General features: G+C 43.3%; 1 protein-coding gene across 1 annotated transcript; it reads right to left on the bottom strand.

Moving 5' to 3' along the window:
- Positions 1-685: 685 nt before the first annotated feature.
- LIX1L (limb and CNS expressed 1 like) lies at positions 686-25079 on the bottom strand (the record flags this gene model as incomplete). Its single annotated transcript, XM_080802865.1, has 6 exons — positions 686-5345; positions 5908-5985; positions 6467-6562; positions 13999-14139; positions 16775-16938; positions 24788-25079. The coding sequence occupies 6 exons, from the start codon at positions 25077-25079 to the stop codon at positions 5103-5105; spliced, it is 1014 nt and encodes a 337-aa protein (XP_080658991.1). The 3' UTR covers positions 686-5102.
- Between the last annotated feature and the right edge of the window lie 366 nt (positions 25080-25445).

Genomic DNA, 25445 nt, shown 5'->3' with positions numbered 1-25445 from the left:
GGAAGTGTTCCTGTAGCCATCTTGAGTAGGTGGTGGCCTGAATGGAACAGCGCTCTAAGGGACAGCTAGCGGGTAGGTGTAGGCAACGGTTTCCTACTGATTGGGGCAGCCGAGGAGAATACTACTGCCAGCGAGGCACTGCCTAATTTCTTTATTAGAAGATTGTTTTCCGTCTCCTTGGACTCCATACTAGCAAGTGGAACTTGAATGTCTTTTGCTCTCAAAAATTCTAGACCCGTACGCTGTTCTGAGGAGTAGCTGGACCTGTGATGTAACATTTTTAAAATAGTTCAGTCAGCAACGGTGGCTCAAAAAGCTGCTTCTGGTTCGTGCAGCACCGAATGTCTCTCTCAAGGAAACTAACAGACCTGGTTGTCCGTGAACTAGAATTGGTGAGACGGGTATAAGCTGCTGCTGCAGCTTTTTTTTTTTTTTCTTTTTCTTTTAAGATAAACTCTCAAACTCTTCCCACCACCTCCGGAAATTAAAGGGGGGAAAAATCATAGCTGTAAACAAAATAGGGACTTTAGCATCTTCAGGAATGGTGCAGGTATTTCATGTTAAAAACCTAGGAGTTTTTTGCCTAGGAGGCAAAACACATATTGCCCCCAAATTTTGCAATCCTGATATAGGTCTTCAACAATAGTGGACTGCACATTCACTTACTTATTAATTTTTTAATCAAACAGTTACAATGTGTATATCTAATAAGAGAAGGTGCTGGCAATAGAGGGAAAAATAGTTACATTATTAACAATCATTTTGTCTATATTATGAGAGTGATAATTGCTGTCATAAAATTGTTATGGCAGTATAAAGGAAGTTTATAATAGGGCTGGGAATAAGAAGGCTTCCATTTGAACTGGGCCTTTTAGACTGGGTAGTTTTCCAGGCGAAGCACTTGTATTGAGACTAGGAGACACTAACCCATTCTCCACAGTAGGTAGTGTGATCTTTGAAAGAATCAGCTGATCACATCCCTACCAAAAACCTTTCCTTATTTTTGCACTTGGAATAAAATTCAAACAGCACCTTCTCTGCCTCTTTACAACAACTTCCATCACCGAATTCCCTCTCATTAAGCTCTCCCTACATTTTCCCTCAATTATGTTGTCTCTTTCCCATCTCAGGACTTCTAGAACTTCCTGTTCCTAATGCTCTTGCTCCAGCTCTTCACATGTCTCATTCAACCTCATCCTTTAGGTCTCCCCAAAATACTACCAGAATAGAAGGGTTCTCTATTATCTGTCACTGTGTTTATTTCCTTCACAGAGCTTAAATGCTGATCTAATTAACCTTGTTTACTTTCTATCTTGTTTATTGTTGATTTCCCATTAGAGTGTAATCCTTATGGCAGACACTCTTATTTATGATATCCTTAAAAGTTTAGACCAGTGTCTGGCTCACAGACATTTGATACATACTTATTGAAGGAACAGATCCCAGAATGGCAAGAAATTCTGTTTGCCTGATGCTGTGTGGTTAGGAGATAAAGCTGAAAGTACAGGTTGGGGCCAAAATGTATATACCATGCTAAGAATTTTGGAATTCTATCCTGTAGGCAATAATTTCTTAACTTCAAGTATTTGAGTATTCATGATTTTTCTCAATCACAGATAGTCCCCCATGCTGTTCCTTGATTAGTATTTTTCCTTAAGTGGACTGACTTGTTAATTAAGTAGACTGACTTGTTTATATTGAATTTAAATATCACTGGCATAAATGTAAAATCTATTTTTTTCTATAACAGTTTCAGATTAGACTATAACTAAATAAAAATGAAAAATGTGGGTGTCTGGGTGGCTAAGTCAGTTAAGCATCTGCCTTTCGGGATCCCTGCACAGCAGGGAGTCTGCTTCTCCCTCTGCCCCTACCTCCTACTGGTGATCTCTCATGCTTTCTCTCTCTCTCAAATAAATAAATAAAATCTTTTAAAAAAATTTTTAAATTAAAAATATTTGCCCATCTACCACCTAAAATTGTCTCAATACCAAGGGTTCACATATGAAACTTCGGGGAATGCTGCTAAAGACAAGATAGCTAAGTGATGGTTTAATGAAGATAGCGGTACAGTACGAAGTATTTTAGAAAGAAATCTAGCAATAGTGTGGAGGATGTAAAGAATGAAGATGGAGGCTAGTTAAGAAGCTATTGCAGTGCTCCAGCCCAGAAAGATAAATGACTGAAAGGCAGTGGATATGGACAAGACAGGTTAAGAAGTTTATGTAGGGAGTGCCTGGGTGGCTCAGCCAGTTAAGTGTCTGGCTCAGGTCATGATCTCAGGGTCCTGGGATCAAACCCTGGGTCAGGCTCTGCACTTGGCAGGGAGTCTGCTTGAGGATTCTCTCTCTCTCCCTTTGCTCCTCATCCTGCTCGCATTCTCTCTCTTTTAAGTAAATTTTTTTTTTTTTAAAGTTTATATAGGAGGTAAACTCAATAGTGACTGATTAGATCATGGTAGGGAAAAGTCAAGGATGGACCTAAGATTCTAGCTTAGATAGACAGGTAGATAATAATCCTAATAACAGATTTGGGGAGGCAAAGAGGAGTGTGTGTGGAAATAGCTTTTATTTTGAATATGAGTTCAAAGAGCTTGTGTCATAAATTCAGGTAGGGATGTCCAGTGTGTGGAAATGCAGATGTAAAAGCTGGAAAGGGTGAAAGAAATAGATTTGAGAATGGTGTGTTGGTTCAACTTATGAACTTATGGTTCAACTTATAGAGTTGAAGTCACCATGGTGGGTGAGATTGCCAGTGGAAATGGGTAGAGTTTGAGAAGAAAGGATCAGTGACAAATCCGGGTTCCTCAAATGTCTGGAGAAGGGGAGTTAGAATACCTTCCCCCAGCAGTACAATCTTATTTCTACCATCCAAAAAATACTAATCAAAATTCTGTTTTAGTATACTTGTAAAAGAATGGGTCATTTTAGAGCTTCTCTGATACATAGGTCTCAAGAAAGAGTCAGTGTGGGGTGCTTCGGTGGCTCAGTGGTTAAGTGTCTGCCTTCAGCTCAGGTCATGATCCCAGGGTCCTGGGATCAAGCCCCATATCGAACCCTACATCGGGCTCCCTGCTCAGCAGGAAGCCTGCTTCTCCCTCTCCCACTCTCCAGCTGGTGTTCCCTCTCTTGCTGTGTCTCTCTCTGTCAAGTAAATAAATAAAATCTTAAAAAAAAAAAAAAAGAGTCAATGTAGCTCACTAGACAAAAATCTATTTTTAATTGTATAAAATTATACATATAAAATACATAGAAACTACTAAAAAGATAAGTAAGTTCTTTAACAATGAAAATGACAGATCAGGGAACAATTTTTTTCAAGTTCTTTGGGATCTTACGGTTGTTATTTGAGAAAAATAATTCAGGAGGTGCAAGAAGAAATTCTCCCCAAAACTCACACCACTTCACGCTTTCCAGAGAAAGGAGCATAGGAAAAATGAGGGTTTAGGATTTCTGGATTATAAATATGAATAAAATCTGAACAGACATACCTATTATTTAATGTAGGAGCCTCTATTCCGACCCTATTAGTGCTCCGTGGTGTATAGAGATGGGGCTTGGAGAATTCAAAGAGATCCCTTTCAAACACTGAAACGGTTGCTAGACTCCTTACCACTGATCCCATATGAACTAGTCACCAAGATGATTTCGAAGGCCAAAAAGCTGACTTTCATCTTATCCCTATCTGGTCCAAAAGAGCAAATTGTGGCCTATTTCCTAACCTATTTCTAAAAACAAAGTGTATCATTAAATGGAAATTCCAATTGCAGAAACATGAAACTTGCCAAGCACATTTTAGAAAGTGCACTGAACTATAATACAATATAAAGGAGATTACAGAAACAAGGGGAAGTGTGTCTTTGAGAGACCTACAAAAAATTCTCCCAGCTGTACTCCCTATCATTTCTCTCCTGTTTACCCAGGACTGGGGCAGGGGTGGGGGGGCACCAGGAGAGGGAGCCTTAAAAACACAAATAGTTGATCATTGAGCCTCTTTGCCCTCCTGCAGTCTCCTAATGTTCCAATTAGGAAGTGCCATAATGCTAGGCTCCTTTTCCTGATTGACTCATGCTCTAATAATCAACATGGAAGAAGAAAGAAAAGAGCGAAAACAACTGAATCCATGGACATCTAAGGTAGCAAACAACAGCAACTTTGAGGGAGAGAGAGGAACATGGCCCTCACCAAACAGGACAGCTGTTTCCAAAGAGCGAAATGATGGGAGGAGTGGGAGTAGGGAAATGTTTTCCCTCCTACCAATTTCAGCAGGCAGGAAGGTCTAAATACTGGACTCAGCTAAGCTGGGTGAGCAGAGGAGAAGGAGAGAAACGGGAATACTTGAAGATAAGCAGCTTCAACACCGACCCGTTCCAGAGAAAGCTACATCTGGAAAGCTCGATGACCAGCTTGATATGGTATCTATGCCCCAGAGGTAATTTAGGTGATAAACACCTATGGGTTGTGTTTATAATTCCTCTCCTCTTTCTGGGAAGTTTCTCAGGAATGGTTTTAACAATAAGATACCAGCCTCAAAGTGAAGTACCACTTGAAGGCAGAAAAGGAGTAAGGTGGTGGTGGTGGTGGTGGTGGGGTGGGGGAGTCTAGGCTAGGAAATACCTAGTCGCTGGAGGAACAACTCTATCAAGTAGGCTCAGCTCAAGATAAACCAAAGCCAAAAGCTTCATACTCATACCCTGTCTGGAATCCAAGAGAAAGCAGAAATGAGAGTGAGGGTGGGGCACATAATCCTTATTCAAGCTCCCTGTCATATTATAAGAACACTTTGTCGATCATCTTGTGCTATTGAAATGACTACACAGTTACTGGGAGGGTAAGAGCCAACAAGCTCTGAAGACAGCCTCCTCTTCTTACAAAGTGGAGTGGTGATGTTTCAAATGAAACGACATCCAAAAACCAGAAGAAAAGGGATCTCTCAGCAAATAGGAATCCAAGTGTAGAATTTATACATATACATATACATATATATATATCTATATTTTAAAGTATAAAATTGAGAAAGTATGTACAGAAATCAACTAAGTCTTAGAAAAGACATTATAAAAAAAAGGGCCGAGAGAAGACGGGGAGTATGTGAGTGGACACCTAACAGTTGGAAGAATGCATATTGCCCAACTGCCCAGCAGCCAGCAGGAGAATATCCTTCTTCTCCTTGTGGAAACGCAGCTCCTTGCCTGCCAGCCGGGCTTCATCCAGCTCCCGCTCAGTAGAGGCCAGCTCTCTAGACAGTGCCCCTGGCACACTCTGCTCCCGGCTCACCCAGTCCAATGCCATTTGGTGGCGAATATCATCATCCAAGGCCCGGTGTGAATAATGAGCCAACACTTCCTGGAAGGGGAAAGGAATATGAAGATCACTGACAATGTCAGGATTCACACCACATTGGCCCAACAGGACTAGGAACTCTTTTTTTTTTTTTTTCTTTTTTAAGATTTTATTTATTTATTTGACAGAGGGAGAGAGAGAGAGAGATCACAAGTAGCAGCAGGCAGAGAGGGGGAAGTGGGCTCCCTGCTGAGCAGAGAGCCCGATCTGGGGCTCAATTCCAGGATCCTGAGATCATGACCTGAGCTGAACGCAGAGGCTTAACCCACTGAGCCACCCAGGCGCCCCAGGACTAGGAACTCTTAACCTTGGAGTCCTAACTGAAGTTCGCACTGAAGTCCTCTAAGGAGATTCTTAAGGGAACTTCCTGGTGGAAGAAGCAAGTTCGGCAAAAGAATCACAGCTAAGATCTAAATTAAAAAGATGATAGGAATGAAGAGGGCCCTCTAAGGGAGGCTTTCAGTATTCACAACCTGGTAACTATAGGCCTGCTTATTTCTAACAACAGCCCCCTCAAAATTGTCCTTCTGCCACACTCTTTGCACTTACCTATAGAACCTCTTACCTGCCGAGAGCACTGTCTTTCCCTCATGGCCTTAAGGCTGCCATTCCAGTGCAGCAGCTGAAAAACTGTCATTAGTTCCTGGAGGAAGAAGATATGAAGCGTCAGGACAGTGATTTTATATGGGGAGTTTGCATCAGAATTACATGGGGAGGGGCGCCTGGGTGGCTCAGCTGGTTGAATGACTGCCTTCAGCTCAGGTCATGATCCCGGACTTCCAGGATCGAGTCCTGCATCAGGCTCCCAGCTCCTTGGGGAGTCTGCTTCTCTCTCTGACCTTCTCCTCTCTCATGCTCTCTCTCACTCATTCTCTCTCAAATAAATAAATAAAACCTTAAAAAAAAAAAAAGAATTACATGGGGAACCTCTTACAAAATGTATTTATGTAAGCATCTCATACCATCTCTGATATGCCCTTTGGGAAAGGAAGGTCTTTATATTTTGAAAAATAGTCTAATCTTCTTTTCCTTCCCTTTCAACTGAGTATCAGTGACTTAGGGATTAGTATCTATCCGCAGGTTGATCTGTGTCACCAGAGTCAGGGAAGTACGTGGAAAAGTACCTGGAACTCCAACATTGACTTGCCCTTATTGGATTCTAGCATGAATCGGAAGGCACCAATCCCTGTATTTGGGTTGTCAGCTTCCTCCCTGTTGCCCTGTAACAGAGGAAAGGAAAAGACAAATAGATTTTCAATCAGGATTATCGCCTCAAGCAGCACTGTCCAGGGGAAATATAACGCAAGCCCCCAACCTAACTTAAAATTTCCTAGGGGCACCTGGGTGGCGCAGTCAGTTGAATGTCTGACTCTTGGTTTAGGCTTGGGTGGAGATCTCAGGGTTGTGGGATCCATCTGCATAGGGCTCTGCACTCGGCACAGCATGGTTGGGTTTCTCTCTCCCTCTCCTTCTGCCCACCTAACCCCCTGCGAGCATTTGTAAGTTCTCTCTCTAAATAAATACATAAATCTTAAAAAAAAAAATTCCTAGTTGCCACATTAAACATGTAAAACTAATTTTAAGAGCATGTTTTATTTAAGTTAATATATTCAAAATACTATCTTAAACCATAATTAGCATAAAACTTTTTAATGAAATATTTTACATTCTTTGTCTTATACTAAGATTTCAAAATCTGATGTCTCTTTCATGCTTACAGGACATTTCAATTCACACTAGCCACATATCAAGTGCTAAAAAGCTACATGTGGCTGATGGCTATTCTGGTCACCACAGACCTAGAGGACTCCAAAGTCATCACACATACTAACTGAGGTGACAGAGGCCAATCTGATTTTTCCTATCTTACAAAGAGGGAACACTGGACAGAGAGAAGAACCCTGATTTAGTCAAAATAACAGAGTGAGCTCAGCATACAGGATTGGACTAGCCTAAAGGGTAACTGCGCAAATGCATTTTCAAGGGAAACAGTAGGAGCCATCAGCATGGTAAATTCTGGGTAGCAGTTTGGCCTCTTGGACATTTGCCTCTTGTGTCTTATTAGTGACATGACCCTGTAAGGGTACAACTAAGATACATTGTCCTATGCAAAAAACAATACAGTATAGAAGTTAAGAACATGGAATGGATCTCCTACTAGTCGAGAAGCCTTGGTGAAATCATTCATTTAACTCCTCTGTTCCTCTGTGTCCTCATCTGTAAAATGGGAATAATCACAGATCCATCTCCTAAGACTGTTTCGAGAATTAAATTAAAAAATTACTGGGGTGCCCAGGTGGCTCAGTCCGTTAAGTGTCTGCCTTCAGCTCAGGTCATGGTCCCAGGGTCCTGGGATCGAGCCCCACATCAGGTTCCCTGCTCAGCGGGGAATCTGCTTCTCCCTCTCCCTCTGCCCCTCTCTGTTGCTTGTGCTCTCTCCCTCAAGTAAATAAGTATCTTTTAAAAAATAAAAAATAAAAAAAATATTTAAGAAGGGATACATGTGGTTTAAAAACTCTAATTATATAAAATGTGGTACATTGTTACATTAGGCTGGGTATCCAGTTACACAATCCAAATCCATTCTGGTACTGGCTCTGGTTTTGTGCTGTTTGGTGGTGGTTTAACATTATTAGAGATAATTCCAAACCTGGGCATTGGCTGGGACTTCCAAAATAAGGGCATGTCCTGGTATACTGGTGACCTTTTGTCAACCTGATCTAGGAAAATAAAGCCAGGAGACTACTGCGAACACAAGTACCCAACTTTCTCTTCCCACTTCCTGAGAAGTTGCCTGCTCTTTCTAGCTCGTTCTACATGATCATTCCTGCCCTATACCTAAGATTCTACTCTTTTTGAGAAACGGGACTAGGTAGAGGTCAGGAGCCAATCAAGTCATATCCAAATCCAAATTCAGTTCATTATGGGAAACTTTTCATGGGGGTTTACTATATATGTACTACATCTAAAATAATTCAATGCACTCAGTAAGTATATCATAAGTGCTAGCTTATCATCTGTTTTCACTCCGCTAGAGTCAACAAGAAGTCAGAACTGCATAGGATCAACCCATACTGTTTTGTGGCTCATGAGAAACAGCATGCCAACATGTAGTTAACCTTCTTGGCAAAGCAAAGATCACAAAATTTGGATTTAAAAATGAAAAGCTAGAGGGAGGGAAGAAAAAGGTAATCTTCACTATTAGCATTTAGGGCCCTGATGCAAGTAACCAGTTTCATTCTTCCTGTAATGTTCAATATGATACCTTATTCAGTACCTCCAGAGTTTTCCATGGTACAGTACATAGAAAGTAATGATCACCTCTGTACAACCAACTGGGGTATACAGAAGAGGCTGCTGGCAGAGAAGGCCATCTGCCCTGGGCCTTTCTCAGTCCCTCGAAAGCTGAGGGGCTCAGTATTATGGCACAACGGAAACCTATTCGAAGTACACCAAAGTGGCATGACCCACAAGTTGTGCCACACGTTGACCCACAAGATCTACCTCCTGTCACACTTCTACCTCTAACATGGCTATAAATGAACCCGATTCATTCAATACACATTTAATCACAGAATACTTGATACATGGTAGGAACATTAGAATATTATTGCAAAGAAATTAGAGTTAATTTAATTCAACCTATTCATTTTACAAATGAAGAAACTCAGACCTACAGAGGCTGTGTGATTTGTCAAGACACACAGTCTCCAAGTCAGGACTTTAAAAGAACAAAGGCTGAAAGCAAAGAAATGTGAACATCACCTTTTACCCATGGCTAATACCAAATCAATGTTACTTGGGATATGGCAATTCTACTGGGAAATTAATGAGAAATCTATCAAGTTCTCAATTTTGAGGGGTTAATCAAATAGAAATAATGGTAGGAATAATACTAATTTATACTGCCTAAATGCTTTGTAGTAGACATTGCTGGTGACATCTATTTCCTTCTTCCCTACTACAGAATCTTAATCTTGTTCCAGTACTACCCATCTTCCATGCATCTCTCTCAGGGAAGAATGATTTTATCCTCTTATTCCACTGGGTAAATCCTAACCCTTTTTGCTTGTAATTGATTTTAAGGTGGGAATTCTGGCCATTGGGAGGTAGGAGAGGGGTCTGCTGGAGGGTTTCTGGGAAAAGACTCCTTACTACTAAAGAGATACTAGAAGTTTCAGGGCACCTGGCTGGCTCATTTGGTAGAGCATGTGACTCTTGATCCCAGGGTCCTGAGTTCAAGCTCCACATTGGGTTGGGTGTGGAGCCTACTTTAAAAAAATAAAGAGAAAGAAAGAGAGGGAAGAAAGAAAAATGGTCTCTTTCCATCTCTAACTGTAGTTATGTCTGTTTTAATGTCTGAAATTCTGTAGCTGTCCTCCACCCTAAGGGAAGCCAGCCCAAGGACAAAGGCAATATCTAGAGGACGGCTGAGTGGAGAGATGGAAAGAATTTAGGCCAGTAGATGATGACATTCAAATTCTTTTTTTTTTTTTAAGATTTTATTTATTTATTTGACAGATCACAAGTAGGCAGAGAGGCAGGCAGAGAAGAGAAGGGAGGAAGCAGGCTCCCTGCTGAGCAGAGAGCCCGATGCGGGGCTTGATCCCAGGACCCTGGGATCATGACCCGAGCCGAAGGCAGAGGCTTTAACCCACTGAGCCACCCAGGCGCCCCGACATTCACATTCTTGATCCATGGCATCAACCAGCCCTGAAATCTTTACTTCTGAACTTCCTATCACGTAAGAGAATACATTTCCTTTCTTGATTTATTCCCTTAAGTCAGTTTGAAGTGAGATTTTCTATTACTTGCATCCAAAAGCATCTAAACAAGTAATATATGCTAAGTGCTTGAATATATGCTCTTCTATCCAATAATCCTATGGGATAGGTATAACTGTTACAGATGAGGAAACTGAGATTTAGATTAAGTAACTTGCTTGAAGTTACATAACTAGTAGAACCATAATTTCAAAATGATGAACCATTGCTTTCTATAACCCAAACTAATGTTTCATTGTATAATACATTAGGTGACTTAAGACTGATAAATGTACTTTCCTAATTTTAATTGAATTTGATTAATATAAAAATTGGTTTTATTCCCTGTAGATACTGCTGACTGGGGCAAAGAGAAATGGGAGAAAATCACATGGGTCCTGGGTAACAGAGGGAAGCCAATTTATGATTTAAAGTGTTCAACAGGGGTGCATGGGTGGCTCAGTCGTTAAGCGTCTGTCTTCGGCTCAGGTCATAATTCGGGGTCCTGGGTCCTGGGATTGAGCCCCACAACGGGCTCCAGGCTCCCTGCTTGGCAGGGAGCCTGCTTCTCCCTCTCCCACTCCCCCTGCTCATGTTCCTGCTCTCATTGTCTCTCTCTCTCTATCAAATAAATAAATAAATCTTTTTTAAAAAATAAAGTGTTCAGCACTAATAAATACATGAGCAGATAACCAAAGTGGTTTAGTACATGTAATTACATCTTAAATTCAAAGAGAACAGAAATAGAGAATTTGTCTAACTTCATCACCCTATCAGTGAACTTGTGGAAACGAAGAAAGAAGGCAGCATTCATTTCTTTTTTTTTTTTTGTATTCTAATAAAACTTTATTTATAAAACATGGTGACAGTCCTGCCACAATATGGCAACCCCTGGTTTAAGCCAGCCGTTCTCAGGGTGTGCTCCCTTTACTCAGCCAGCAACATCGGCATCTCCTGGTAACTGGTTAGAAACGTAAGTTCTCATGGCCTGTCCTGGTCCTCCTGAATCAGAAACACTGGAGGGGAGCCCAGCAAACAGTGGTTCTAATAAGCCTCCAAGTGTTACGGATGCATGCTGAAGTCCAAAACCACTGCTCTAGAACTGCTCTGAAGCCTTCGCCCATGAATTGAAGCAAGAGGGAAAAGAAGTTACACGGCCCTCACAGCTCCCCCAAACAAGCTTCCCCTTCCCTTGTTCTTGTTTTTCAGGCATCGCTGGAGAGCACGCCTCAGAAGATAAGGGAGCCACTTAAAAGCTGTAAGCCTAACTGACCCCTTCATCTTCAATGAAAGGACCCAGGCTAGTGCTTCCCACTTTCAGCCCTTCCCAAGTTTGGGATGGGGGTCTCAGGGAAAAGGTCAGCTAGAAGGTGGCTGTAATAGAGAGCATGGAGGTTTACTGGGGTGAGAGGTTTTATTGCCAGCAGCCACAAAACCTAAGTTAAGAACATAGGATTTGGATCAGATGAACCAGATTTTTTTTTTTTTTTTAAGAGAAAGAGGTGGTGGGGGTGGGGTCAGAGGGAAAGCAAGAATGCCAAGCAAGCTCCAAGCTCAGCAGCACCGAGCCTGAAACAGGCTCAGTCTGACCACCCTGAAATCATGACCAAAGCTAAAACCAAGAGCTGGATGCTTAAATCTACTGAGCCACCCAGGTGCCCTGCAGATGGAATCAGATTTTAATCTCTTCTGCCACTTACTAGCTGTGACCTTGACCAGTCACTCAACTGCTCTAAACTTGAGATTCTTCACCTGTAAAGAGGAGATGATCATGACTTCTCCATGACATGCCTTAAGATTTAAATGAGATTGGGGCACCTGGGTGGCTCAGTGGGTTAGGCCACTGCCTTCAGCTCGGGTCATGATCTCAGGGTCCTGGGATCGAGCCCCGCATCGGGCTCTCTGCTCAGCGGGGAGACTGCTTCCCCTCTCTCTCTCTGCTTGCCTCTCTGCCTACTTGTGATTTCTCTCTCTGTCAAATAAATAAAATCTTTAAAAAAAAAAAAAGGATTTAAATGAGATAATACATGTAAATCATTTACCACTGTGCCTGGCCTATATTATGTGAGTGAAATCATTCATTAAACAAATGTCTACTGCATGCCTAACGCCAGGCACCACGCCACCTGCCGGCTATACTGAATGAACATAAGGGTTCTGCCTTTACGGAGTGTGAAGTCTAAAACAGGAGACAACACATAAACAAATGCAAAATTACAGACTGAGGGGTGAAAGGGGTCCATAAACAGGCTGCAAAATACACATTTTAACAATGGAAACCTGCTTTGCAGAAGGTGGCCAGGGCAGGCCTGAGCAGGTGACATTTAGGCCGAGACCGTGAAAAGGTGGCACAGCGCCAAGGTCCGGGCGGGCAGTGGTTCAAGCAAAGGAAACTGGAGGCGACCAGAAGCTGGGTGGTGGATTACAGAAACCCAGAGAAGGAAGGGGGCCTCGGGCAGAGGGAAGAAATACTGTGGTTGTCGCTGACATTGTTGCTGCGCTGCTGCTACTACTAGTGTCTGCAGCCACAGGGAATTAGACGGAGGAAGGAGGCCAGTGATCTAGCTGGGTTCAGGGGTCATCGGGAGCTGTCTGGAGTAAGAGATTGTGGGAGAGGATCAGTAGTGGAGGAAGGGAGACAGAACTAGAGAGCGCCCTCCGGAACGCGCCATGAGGACCTGGGCCACTCCTTACCCGCCTGGGGCAGGAGACCCCCTCCGGCAGCATTCATTTCTAAGATGTACTTCTGAGCTAGAAAATTCTAAGTCCAACTGGGCTCCAGTCTTGGCTCTATCACTTCCTAGCTACATCCCTTCAGGCAAAATTGCACTTCCATATTTTTAGTTTCCTCATCTGTAAAATAGGGGTAAAAACAGTTCCTATACCTCAGCTGTTATTGTGATCAAATGAGATAAAATACATATAAATCCCCTGGAATCGTCCCTGGCACAAAGTAAATACTCAATTAGGATTAGCTATGGTTATCACTATCATCATCACTTGAAAGAATAGACATCCTTTTTGAGGAGAGTAAATAAATTATCCACCCCATTCCTAGAGAGGAAAAAAGGAAATATGACATTATATTATAAAGTGTTCTTTATTAATGGATGAAGTAAGAGAGACAAGTGGCAATAAGAACAGTCATATAAAAAAAAGAATAACAACAACAACAACAACAAAAAAACAGGGGTGCCTAGGTGGCTCAGCCAGTTAAGCGTCCGACTCTGGACCTCAGCTCAAGTTTGTATCTCAGGGTCAAGAGTTCAAGCCCGCACTGGGCTCCATGCTAGGCATGAAGCCTTCATAAACAAACAAACAAACAAAACAAACATTGGAGGAAGACAGGAGTAATTTTTTTTTTAAGATTTTATTTATTTATTTGACAGAGAGAGAGATCACAAGTAGTCAGAGAGGCAGGCAGGGCGGGCGGGGGGAGCAGGCTCCCTGCTGAGCAGAGAGCCCGATTCGGGGCTCGATCCCAGGACCCTGAGATCATGACCTGAGCTGAAAGCAGAGGCTTAACCCACTGAGCCACCCAGGTGCCCCAGGGAGTAAGTTCTTACACCAAAATTGGGAAAAGTAGAATTCAAGCTCAGTTTTTATTTTGGAATATCTCTAAAATTCCTTAGATCTTGAATTAAAGATTTCCAGACACCAAAGAGACACAATGAAAGCCGCAAAATAGCAACAAAAACATAAACATACACATAGAATCAGTGACTGAGACATAGGGAACATATAATACACAAGAGCAATAGAGAATAAACAGAAGGAGGTACAGACAGGAAAGAAAAGAATTGCTGCTCTGTCTCCCAGTGATTTACAAGACTTCCCAACCAGCCAGTTTTCCCAACCCCCACTCTCCTTCCTTTCAACTCCCAGTAACTTACATTGAAAGACGCCAGAGCCTCAGAGACACTCTTCTCAATGAACTCATCAGTGATTCTTCGGGAAGGATGTTCATTAAACACAGAGTTCATCAGTGCAATCTTTGCAGCACTCCGCCGGGCCTCAGCTTTTGTAGGGCAAAACTAGGCAGAGCAGAGAGAGAGAAAACATGTCCATGCGTATATCTGAGAGAGCGGAAGGAATGGTGGGAGGGGAAACACTGGGAAAGAAGAGGCTGGGACAGTCTTTGGATAAATCAGTTCATTCAGCACACCCTCCAAAGTTTGTCTTGTAAAATGGTTGAGGCATTTGGAAACATAATTTTGATTCAACATCCTGAAGTCATTAAGGAACTGGAGACGGCGATAGCTCATACCAAATTGAATGCAGAATGAGGAAGGCTGCTGAAGTCAGCACATAATCACTGGATATAAAAAATATCCCTGTTTAAACTGTGGACAGAATTCATTACTCAAAAGCCAGATTCTGCCCCGCCCGTTCAAAATCTCTATCTTGTTCTCCTGTTCTGTGCACAGGCAAGATTTGTCTTCATGCCTCTAGATACCCTAAGAGTAGAACAAATCTGTGTTTAGGTTGCTTCTGCAGAGAAGACCTCTAGTCTCTACCAGAAGCACCCATCTGGGGTTCTTGGACTTTGCTTTTAGCTTCAAGCAGGCATTTCCCCCAGTAATGCCATGAGTCAATGAGCTATCCTTGAACAGAGTCCAAGATCTGAAGAAGGAATTTATAGTCTTTTTTTCCCCCAGTGGAAATAAAGAGGAGAGGGGTGACAAGGGGAAGGAAAGCTGACCTGAACAAACCAAGAAAAAATTAAAAGTTAATTCATGTTTTTTACGTTGTATCCAACATGGGTATCATAGAACAAGTCTGATTTTCAGAAGTCTCAAATCACTCAACCTTAAATCCCCAGGCACTATAGCATTCCTTTATAATTCATCATCACTGGCAGCCTCAAAGACCTCTGTGGCCTCTGTCATTTATGATTAGGATTAGAGGAAAGGAAGGAAGTAATGTTACAGTCTTTAAAAGTCGATCAGCATATGTTCACTAATTAACTACCCTCAGTATCGATAACTCCCGATTTCTTTGAGCTGACAGGTCTCTCAGAATATGGTACTTGGTGCATTAACCTTAAGTCATCTTCTTCAATTTCTCTGTTCACTAGCCTGTCTCTACTCACTAGCCTGCTGTTCATTCTACAGTGTAGTGCTATTCCTGAAAAGCCGTCCATGAAGAAAACCACCAGGAGAAATTTCACCTGCCAAAATGGACATTAAGAGATATAAGCTAAAAGAAGCCAAGATAAGTAATTCTACTCTTTGGGGGGGGGGCAGAAATCAATTTACTATGATGGTCCAGTTATGGACATCACCATAAAATTATCAAATCCTTATGCAGTCATAAGATGACCTGAGAGAAGGAAGATCTTATTCTCTAGAAGAGAAAGTATAAACATTAGTCATCATGAGCATATATTTATTTCTCTGAAATGGCTGGGCCTCTGAGGGAAAAAATTTAGTCACTGTATTTGAAATGAAGTCTCCTTAGGACTTTTCTGTTTGAGGCAGGAGCTGAACCACAATGGCCCTCATTCATGCATGGATTTATTAAGTGCCTACTCTTTGCTGGGTGCTGAGTTGGTAGTAAGGACTTAAAATTGAACAAGAAAGAAGACAGACACTATCTCTGCCTCCACTGAGCATAATCCACTAGGTGAGATAATCAATTATGATATGTTGTGATAAGTGACATGATAAGGGAAGTTCAAGGGGCTCTGGAAGCACATAGCAGGGGTTATAACTTTGACAAAGGTTATAACTTTGACAAACCATAAAAACACAACAAAATGTCTATCTATTCAGACTCTAAGTTGACATTTCAGAAGGCTACCTTCCTATGGGTGATGTCAAAGAATCCATCTTTGATGACAACAATCACACTAGTCAAATTTCCTTTCTTTTGTTATTATGTTCAGTTAGCCAGCACACAGTACATCATTAGTTATTCAGTGTTCAACGATTCAAAAATGTTGAACACTTTACGAATTTGCATGTTATACTTGTACAAGGGCCATGCTAATCTTCTCTGTATCGTTCCAGTTGTAGTATATGTTCTGCCGAAGTGAGCCCTCTTCTTTTTTTTAAATAAAAACAATCCCACAGCATTTATTGTGCTCTGGTAATAACTTAAAGGTAATCAAAACAATACAAACAAATGTTTTAGAACTATACTCCCAACAAAGGACCTCTAAAAAAACAAACTACATGGTCTTCTCGAAAATTTCTCACTTCACTGATAGTTTCTAGTTTGGAGACACCTTGGAGCAAGGTAATACTATCTCCTTTTAATACCTTTGACCTCTTAAAGAACTGAAACATTGCTTTCTTTAGTAATTGCCTATGAAGAAACACTGGGGGCAAGGAATACTATGCTGTGTTCTCAAATCGAGATGGCAGGAAGATGGACGGCCAGATTAGAACATGGGCTAGGTGCTGGTAGTCTGATACACAGAGAAAGGGCCTATTCATAAGGGATCCGATTCAAAGTGGACATGGTTTTTTGCAGGCTGAAAGAGAAGCTACCAAGGTTCTTTTGTGGTCAAATGAACCTCAGAGGCTTACCAGAATGATGTGCCCAGAACTGGCTCAGGTGCTCAAATATGTGATTTCAGACACCAAAAAATGGCCAAAGTGATGGAGAAAACCACTGCTAGCAGCCAAGCATTTATCTTTGCTACTGCCAGCTTGCAACTCTTACCTGGAAACTCCCAAAGCAGCTTCCCCCAGGCAGAGTGACATAGCAGACGTAAGGAGGGCTGTTGGAGGGAACCATCTCATAAACCACCAGAGCCCCATTCTTCAAGTCTGCCCCACGGGACTGCTTCATCTGCCAGAATTCCTGAAGTGCCTCCACCACATTCACTACAAAAAGAGAAGCAGTTAAGTTCAGCAATGAGTGGTTTTGCATTTCAAGACAGTATCTGCCAGCTGTATGTATATCAAGAGTCTAACCCGCCTTAGCTCCTTATCACCACTTAAAAACATTTAAAGTAATAAACCTAGACTCTGATTAAGATATTTGCATATCAAGACCAGTATATGCCTGGCCTCCCTCCCCGCCTCTCTGGCTCACATTTTGATTAGTCCTAAGCACCAAAGCAGAATAACTAAAATATTGAAGGCAGAGTTTCCAGGTCAACAAACCATTATCCCTGCCTGATGAAGTGCCATTAGATCATTCCACAGTTGGTCAGGTGGCCTAGAATAATAATCACCAGCACAATGAGAAGTGCATTTACTGAACTCTTCCTGTGTGTTGTGCCCCCATTTTACAGATGAGTGAAATGAGACATAGGCAAGTTAAATAACTTGCCCAAGGATGTAACAGCTAGGGGTGCCTGGGTGGCTCAGTCAGTTAAGTGGTTGCCTTTGGCTTGGATCATGATTCTAGGGTCCTGGGATCTAGCCCCCCCCTCTCCCGGCATTGGGGGGGGGGAATCCCTGCTCAGCGGGGAGCCTGCTTCTCCCTCTGCCTCTGCCTCTGCCCCTTCCCCCAACTCAGTCTCTCTCTCTTTCTCTCACTCTCAAACAAATAATTTTTTTTTTTTTTAAAGGATGTAACAGCTAGAAAGTAGCAGAGTAAGAATTCAAATCCAGACTATCTTGGTTCCAGAGTCAATGTTCCTAACCTTTGTGCAATACGGACAGTCAAGGAAATGTGGCCCTTTTAGCCATCACAGGTCCATGCTTCTGGTGAGCAAACCCATAGCCAGATTCCTTTCCCATCCTGGAATATTATACATTATGTGTGTGTGTATATATATACTATACTGTGTGTGTGTGTGTGTGTGTGAGAGAGAGAGAGAGAGAGAGAGTGCAAGAGCATGAATTTCTCTTCTGAGGATTTCCCTAGGTAAAAGTGATTTTTGGAGGAACACTCCTTCACAGGTCTCTTGTGCTCCTTTCCATCTTGCTGGGTATGCCAAGATTTTAAGGACTTGGTTGCTCTTTCCTTGGGCCATTTCTCAGGACTGTGTTTGCAGCAAGAAACCTGAAGGATGAGGTAATGTCTTCCTCTGGGACAAAGAACAAGCCTGCTTACTCCCTGCTAAGAAATGGCAGGTTCCTCAAGCTCAGTGTTCGTTCCTCTTCCGTAATGCAACTGGTGGCCTACACGAGCATGCACCTGAACCCTTCGGATCAGATGTGGGAGGCAAGGAGAGCTGATGTAAACAAATCTGATGCTTATACTACCTGCTGTACTGTGAGTAATTAAGTCCTCTGTCTCTGACCCGGAAGTCTCTTGACTTCCACCACCATCTGTCAAACAGTAACCGGCTAACATATGAGGGTAAAGTCAATCTCAAAACTCAAAACCAGACTCAAAATATTGTATTCCAGAACAATACCCTCCTCCCCCAATACTTGGGCTCAATCATTGCACAATTATGTATTGAGTACCTACTCTGTGCTAGACTACGTGCCAGATGCTAGGCTACAATAGTGAGCAAAACCATATCCTATTCCGTCTCCTTATGCAGTTTACAGTCTAAAGAGGGAGAGAGAGAGATTAACCAGAGACCCTCAAGCAAATGAAAAACCGCAACCTTGATAAGCACTATAAAGGAGTTTGGTAGATGATGGGAAATGTCATGGGGGCATCTGACCTTGTTGAGAAGATCAAAGCAAGCTACACTGACAAAGTGTTATTGAAGTACAGATATAAGTATGAACTCACTAGGCAAAAAGGTGAGAGAATAGAGCTCTGAACAGAAGGAACAACATACCCAAAGGCTCTGTAGCAGCAGAGAAGATGGCAAATAAAGGGACCAGTGTGGCTCGAAAAAGAGAGTGAGGGCAAGTGTAATGCAAGTGAGACTGCAAAAGTTAGCAAGGACCAGACCAAAGTGGACCTTGCAGGCTGCATCAGAGCACTGGCTTTATCTTAAGAGCAGCGGGAAGCCATTGAAGGGTTTAGGATGAAATCAGTTTTCCTTCGGAAAGGATCACTTTGACTGTAGGGTTCCAAACGTTTCAAGTGGCTTTAACAAGAGCCTCATAATAATAAATGATCACATGCATTCTCCCATATCCTCCAACATGGCCACTCTCTACTCTTAGTTACAAGGACTATTCAATCTTTTATAGTGTGTTAGTTTAGGTCTGCCAAGGAGAAGACACCACGATGGGACAGACAAGCAAGAGATTTATTGTGGAGGAAGTAGGAGAAGGGAGAGGCTTCAGACCATGTTGAAGGTCTGACACCTGTAGAAGGAGGTGTGGGAAGGAAGGAGGTCTGGATGTGAGAATCTCAGTTGGCAGCGCAGTTCCAAGAAAGGTTTGGCCAGGCCAGTGGGAAGCCCACAAGCCAAAGGAAATCCACACATCACCAGGATGTGTGTGAGTTAGTGTCCCTGCTAGGCCGCGTCACTGATGGGTGGGGGAGGCAGCCATAGGATGTGTGGCCTCAGTGCCCATGAGGTGATGGACACAGAGAGGACAGCAGCTTAAGGCTGTCAGTTATGCTCCTGCAGCAAGAGATATGAATAGCACATTTTCATGGCTGCCACACACACATTAGGCAGAAATGTGAGCACATAATATGTACCTAGCTCTATTCTGAGCATTCAAGATGCAGAGATGAATAATACACCTTGCTGGCCAACGAGGCATCTGAAATCTTGTTGCCAGCAACAACCGTTAGCTCACCTGCTCTGCAACTGAAGCAAGCACTCCTTGCATCAGCCCCGGTGTGAAAGGCGCACAAGCTCTTTCCTAACACCCTGTATCTGACTTCTTACAGTGTTCATTCTTCCATTAAAAGGCAGCATGAAAAGGGAACTCTGTCTTTCCCACCCTTAGTTTTGGCAGGAGCTCTTCAAAGGTCACTGGGCCCAGAAAGCTTAGCCATCTTTTTGTTCTTTCTTTTGAGATCTTTTCAGTCCCAGTTCCCTCTTTGAGACAATTTAGCACAATGCACTGGGTGACAGCTTTCCTGGCATGCAAATAACAGGGAGAATATTGAAATAAAGGGAAAGGGGAGGAAACCACTGCAACCAGGAAGGTCCTATTAAAAAGCCTATGTCCAGTCTATAGCCAGTTAAATTTCTCTTGGCTCACAGCACAGGACTATTTTTTAATGATTACTCAAAGCCAAAGGAAATGGGGAGTCTTGTTTCAGAAATGGATGAAATGGGAAATTGGGCAGAATGATCAGGAGAAGAGCAATTAATTGTGATCCTCATTTGAAACTACTCACAGACTCATTGATCTTTAGAGCTGACAGGGATTTCAGAGATCATCTAGTCCAACTCAGGCTACAAAAGGGGAAGTGACCTGCTTGAGGTCACCTGCTGTGGCAGAGCTAGGGACTGAATTCAGACATCCTGATGCCAGGGTTCTTTCCAATTTGGGATTCTTAACCCAGGGTCCAAGATCAGGTCCATGACTGAACTTCATGGGAGTTCACAAGCCCCCTAAAACCCACAATGAAATCATGCGTGTATGTGTTCTTTCACAGTTCTGGAGGCCAGAAGTCCAGAAGTAACAGTGGACCAAAATTAAGGGGTCAGCAGGTCTGTGTCTGTAGTACAGACACATCTGACAACTACAATTGCTTTTTAGAAGTAACTGGAGATACTGGGCTAAAAGAGAATGTGCCCCTGATGGCCCAGTGCATAGACTCATTTGAAGGGAGGGATGGCAAGATGACTGTGACTTATGACAAGGACTATGGGAGGCTGAAAAATGCCCCCTGTTAAGATGTCCATGCCCTAATCCTTAAAACTGTGAATGTTACCTTAGGTGGCAAAAACCTTGCAGATGTGATTAAGGATCTTGAGATGGGGCCTCCAGAACTGTGAAAGAATAAATTTCTGTTGTGGTAAGCCCCCCGCCCCAATCTGCAATAATTTGTTAGAGCAGCTACAGGAAACTAATATAGGGTCTAATCCAACATCCCCCGAAATGGAAATATTCAGACTATCAATTTAGCTCCACAATCACTTGTACACAAAGAAGTTGTCTGTGATTCCAATGAAAAGGAACAATAACTAAACAGAAAATACCACACAAGATCCATTTGTTCAACCTAGGGAAGCAGCTGGGCAGAACTTCCAATCATGTAGCCATACTGTGATATAAAGGGAGAACAATAATTCTGAAATGATGCGTTTGAAGAGGGCAATGCAGAAGTTACAGGGCAAGGAAAGTGACTGCCAGTTGTCAAACATTAGAAGGGGACTACATGCCATGTGCAAAAAGGGGCAAAGGAAATGCAAATGCTACCAATACCTCTCACCTACAGTTTTCAAGGGGTTTCCAAAAGCATAATAATAATAGCAACCACTCACTGAGTACCAACTATGTGCTCATTATCTCATTTAATCCACACAAAACTAAACTATCAAGGTAAGTATTATAATACCCATTTTGCAAAAAGTAAACAAGAAGGCACCTGGCGGACTCATTCAGCAGGACATGCAACTCTTGATCTTGGAATTGTGAGTTTGAGCCCGATGTTGGGTGTAGAGATTACTTGACAATAAAATCTTAAACAACAAAAAACAAACAAACAAAAAAAGTGAACAAGTTAAGGAACAGGCCATGGCGGCAGAACCAGGATTTTAGAACCAATGTTTGTTTGCTTCAAAGCTGACCCTCTGTCAATTGCCCTATCTTGCCTTACTGCACCATTAACCCTCACACATACTTGTGGACTGTGAGCTCCATGAAGATAGGGACAGAGTATCTGTCTTGTTCACCACTGCATCTGGTGATCAATAAGTACTTGTTGAATGAATGAAGTACATGAGGCCTAGAGAGATTAAGCGATTTATCCACGATCACACAGCCATTGTTTCACAGGGTAAGGTACTCTGATTTCAAACCCTATGCACTACAAGCTAATTAAGATCCTATAGCATACTGGGGCACCTGGGTGGCTCAGTGGGTTAAAGCCTCCGCCTTCGGCTCAGGTCATGATCTCAAGGTCCTGGGATCGAGCCCAGGCTCTCTGCTCAGTGGGGAGCCTGTTTCTCTTCCTCTCTCTGCCTACTTGTGATCTCTGTCTGTCAAATAAATAAAATCTTTAAAAAAAAAAAAAAGGTCTTACAGGGTACTGAGCTAGGTGTGTGTCTTGGGTGAAGACTGGGGTGTGTGTTTTGAGGGGGAGATATAGGACAAACAAGTGAAATAATAGAATAGTTTCATTTTTGTGTTTTTAAAAAAAATGCTGAGGTCCTACACGGATGCAGGTAAATCTAAAGGCAGAAAAGGTAAATTTGAAGCAGTCAGAAAGAAGGTGAAGGATGTGAATTGAAGATGAGACAGTAAAGCACTGCTGGATCAGATAAAGGTCTGGGCAAAGATCAAAGTAAATTATACTCAGGGGAACAGTGCCAGCCCCCAAATACCAGACCATCAGTCACAAGGGTACATGGGTACATGCCAATGGCAGTTTTGCCTATTAATCGAAGCAGAATAAGCAATTCCATGTGGTGAAGGACTTCTGAGCCAAATCGGCAGAGATTCTGCTTGTCTGAAGCTGAACTATCTGCCAAACTCTCCCAAAGTACTGGCGGGACACCCAGACTGGAAATGAGAAACTCAGAAATAATGGGGAGTGTGGTGGGAGGTAGGGAGGTTGGAGGAAGGCATCGCCGCAGAGTCTGAAGCCTGACTGATTACTCTTTGTCAGTAAAATCCCCTTGCTCCTTCATCCTGTCTAAGGAAATGAAAAAGGTTTTACAGGACACTCAGTTTAGATGCCAAACCAGAGGCTCTCTAGGTAACACAGACATGAAAAATGGTACATTCCTCTACAATTCTAATAAACACCTGTAAGTTTCTAAAAGGAATGGTTCGTGAGGATGACTGGTCCTATGCCCAGAGGCAAAGACCTTCCCTTGGTCTCAACTTAAAAAGACTGGAAGCAGCAGGACCACAGCTGATGACAGTTCCATCATGAAGCCCTGTTAAATCTAGGAATTTAACTAGACAAATAATGATATTCCTTCATGATGAATTTCAGAATCACATGGCATTTGCATTCCAAGCACCTAGCAGAGTGCCAGCCCCATGGTAGCAGTTCGAAATGTTGAAGAACAAAAGGAAAGTAATGGGAAACGTATCATTGGGCACATCTAACAAATGGAGCTTAAAAAAATCTGTTTTCATAGGAATTTTTGAGTTTACACTATTTGGATTGAAGAATGGGAGAAAATGAGACCTGTTCTTTCCAAGAAAATATGAACCAACAAATCTGAGGCAATTCTCATCATTTATAGAAGGTACCCATTACGTGTCAGCTGTAATATCTCATTTAATCCCCCTTGTAACCCTTGAGGAAACTGAAGTGTGGTGAAGTTGTCACTTCCCCAAAAACATAGCTGGCAAGTGACAGAGATTTAATCTGGGATTTAATCCACATTTGTCTGACTCCAAAACCCGCATATGCTCTTTTCACTACAGTTTCATAGGAGGGGGGAAAAAAAGTCACTGTTGTCCATTGAGAAGGCCTTACAACCTTTCTCTGTATTATTGTCTTACTAGAAAGTTAGAGATATAGTCACTTCCAGCTCAGGCAGGACTTAAGAAGCAGAAAGAAGTGATGTCTCAGAAATGCCAGACCTACATTCTGAATCCCACACCCCTCACTATATTATGTTCCTTGTTACACTATAAATCTGGAGCTCAAATGCAGGAAAATCTGCACTGATTAAACATAAACAACAAAGAAAACCCTCACATTCCCCTTCTCAGAAACCCTAGAAATTAGGCATATGTAAAATGAAGGTATCTAATGGAAATAGGGTTTCTGCCTGGCTCATTTCCACAGAATTTAACATTGAGAGAGCCAAGGCCTGGGATTTATCCTCGGTTCCTGGGCAAGGGCCAGGAAAACAGAGCCAGACAGACAGAGAGGCCAGAGTTGTGAGGCTCCATACTAAAAAAGACACCAAAGTGAGATACTAAGTCATAGGAAGCTGGTGTGGGCTCAGTAGTATGGTTCCAGATTCAAAAGCACAATTATAAGTGACTTGTTGAAGGCATCACCTAACTCCCCAGCAAATCCGAAGTTGCACTGGAAATTTCAGAGTCAGGATAAGGAAGAAAATAATTCAAAAGTCAAGATTAAGGAGGCGGATGGGCACCTGACTGGCTCAGTTTGTGGAGCATCTGACTCTTGATCCCGGGGTTGTAAATTTGAGCCCCATATTAGGAGCAGAGATCACTTAAGAAAATAAAAATCTTAAAAAAAAAAAAAAGGATTAAGGAGGTGGAATAAGTTAATAGGGGAGCCCAGGAATTGCCAAGATCACAAAAGAAAGATTGAGAGGGTATGGATGAGAAATGTCTTAGAGCTGACATAAAGGATAGGATCCTACACAATGGGGACTGGTCCTCAAAGGCAAAGGGATATTAAGCTACAGGAAGAATTCCATTTCTGAAGGAGAAAAGGGTGGGAAGAAAAGATGGCTGTATTTGTAAAAAGGGGTCCCTGGAGAATATAGTAGCAATATAGTATTAATTCAATAAAGGGGAGTGGGTGAGACGTGTGTATGAGCGTGTGTCGGGGTGTGTGTGTGTGTGTGTGTGTGTTCGCGCGCGCGCGCGCGCGCCTGTGTATGTGTGTGTGTAGCCCAGAAGGAAACTCCCCAAAAGGAAATGCATGTGAGGGCTCTGCGCCAGAAAAAGCGATCCAGAGGACTATGGGAGCAAGGCTCCTTTACAGACGGTGTCCCGCAGGAGGCCAGACCCGCAGACTCACCTCGGCCATAGCCCTGCGTGTGCTTGGCGAAGCTCCTCACCACGGCCTCCACGGCCTCCCGCAGCACCGCGGGGCTGCCGGCGGCGCCCGGGGGCAGCGGCAGCCCAGGGGCCCCGGCTAAGAGCAGGGGCGGCGGGGGCGGTGCAGGGGGCGGCGGTGCGGGCGGGGGCCCTGCTGGGGGTGTGGCGGTGGCAGCCGCGGCCCCAGTCACTCCCGGCCGAAGCGCTCGCAGAGTACCCCTCCCGCTGGTGCCCACTCCAGGCTGCAGCCGCTGTGCTCTCATCGTCTCCATCCCGGCCGCCAGTGGATTAGCAGCCCGGAGCCTGCCAGCCTGGCGAGCTAACGGTCCCAGCCACCCCCTCCAGCGAGCGCCCAGGGACTGAGGCGGTGCCGGAGCCCAGCCGTCAGTCAAGACGGGGCGGGGACGAGCCCGGTTCTATGCCAATCGCCAGAGACTGGGCGGGAACTGGAGGGCTCCAGCTCCGCCATAGGCAAATCATTGAGGAGGCCGGAGGTTCTGGGCAACCAATTGCAAAGAGAAAAAGCGATACTCTTTATAAGGGAGAAGCTTATCTTGGGCGCTTCTTCGGAGTCCTGGGGGGTACTGGAAAGCAAGCCAGACCCCTGGAACGAAGCTTGCCGTGGGGCGGGCGGGGGG

The sequence above is a fragment of the Martes martes genome (genome assembly GCF_963455335.1).
Source record: "Martes martes genome assembly, chromosome: 4".
In the NCBI taxonomy this organism is placed as follows: domain Eukaryota; kingdom Metazoa; phylum Chordata; class Mammalia; order Carnivora; family Mustelidae; genus Martes; species Martes martes.
Note: the sequence above shows the minus strand (reverse complement) of the source record. Positions and strands in the feature narration are given on the sequence as shown.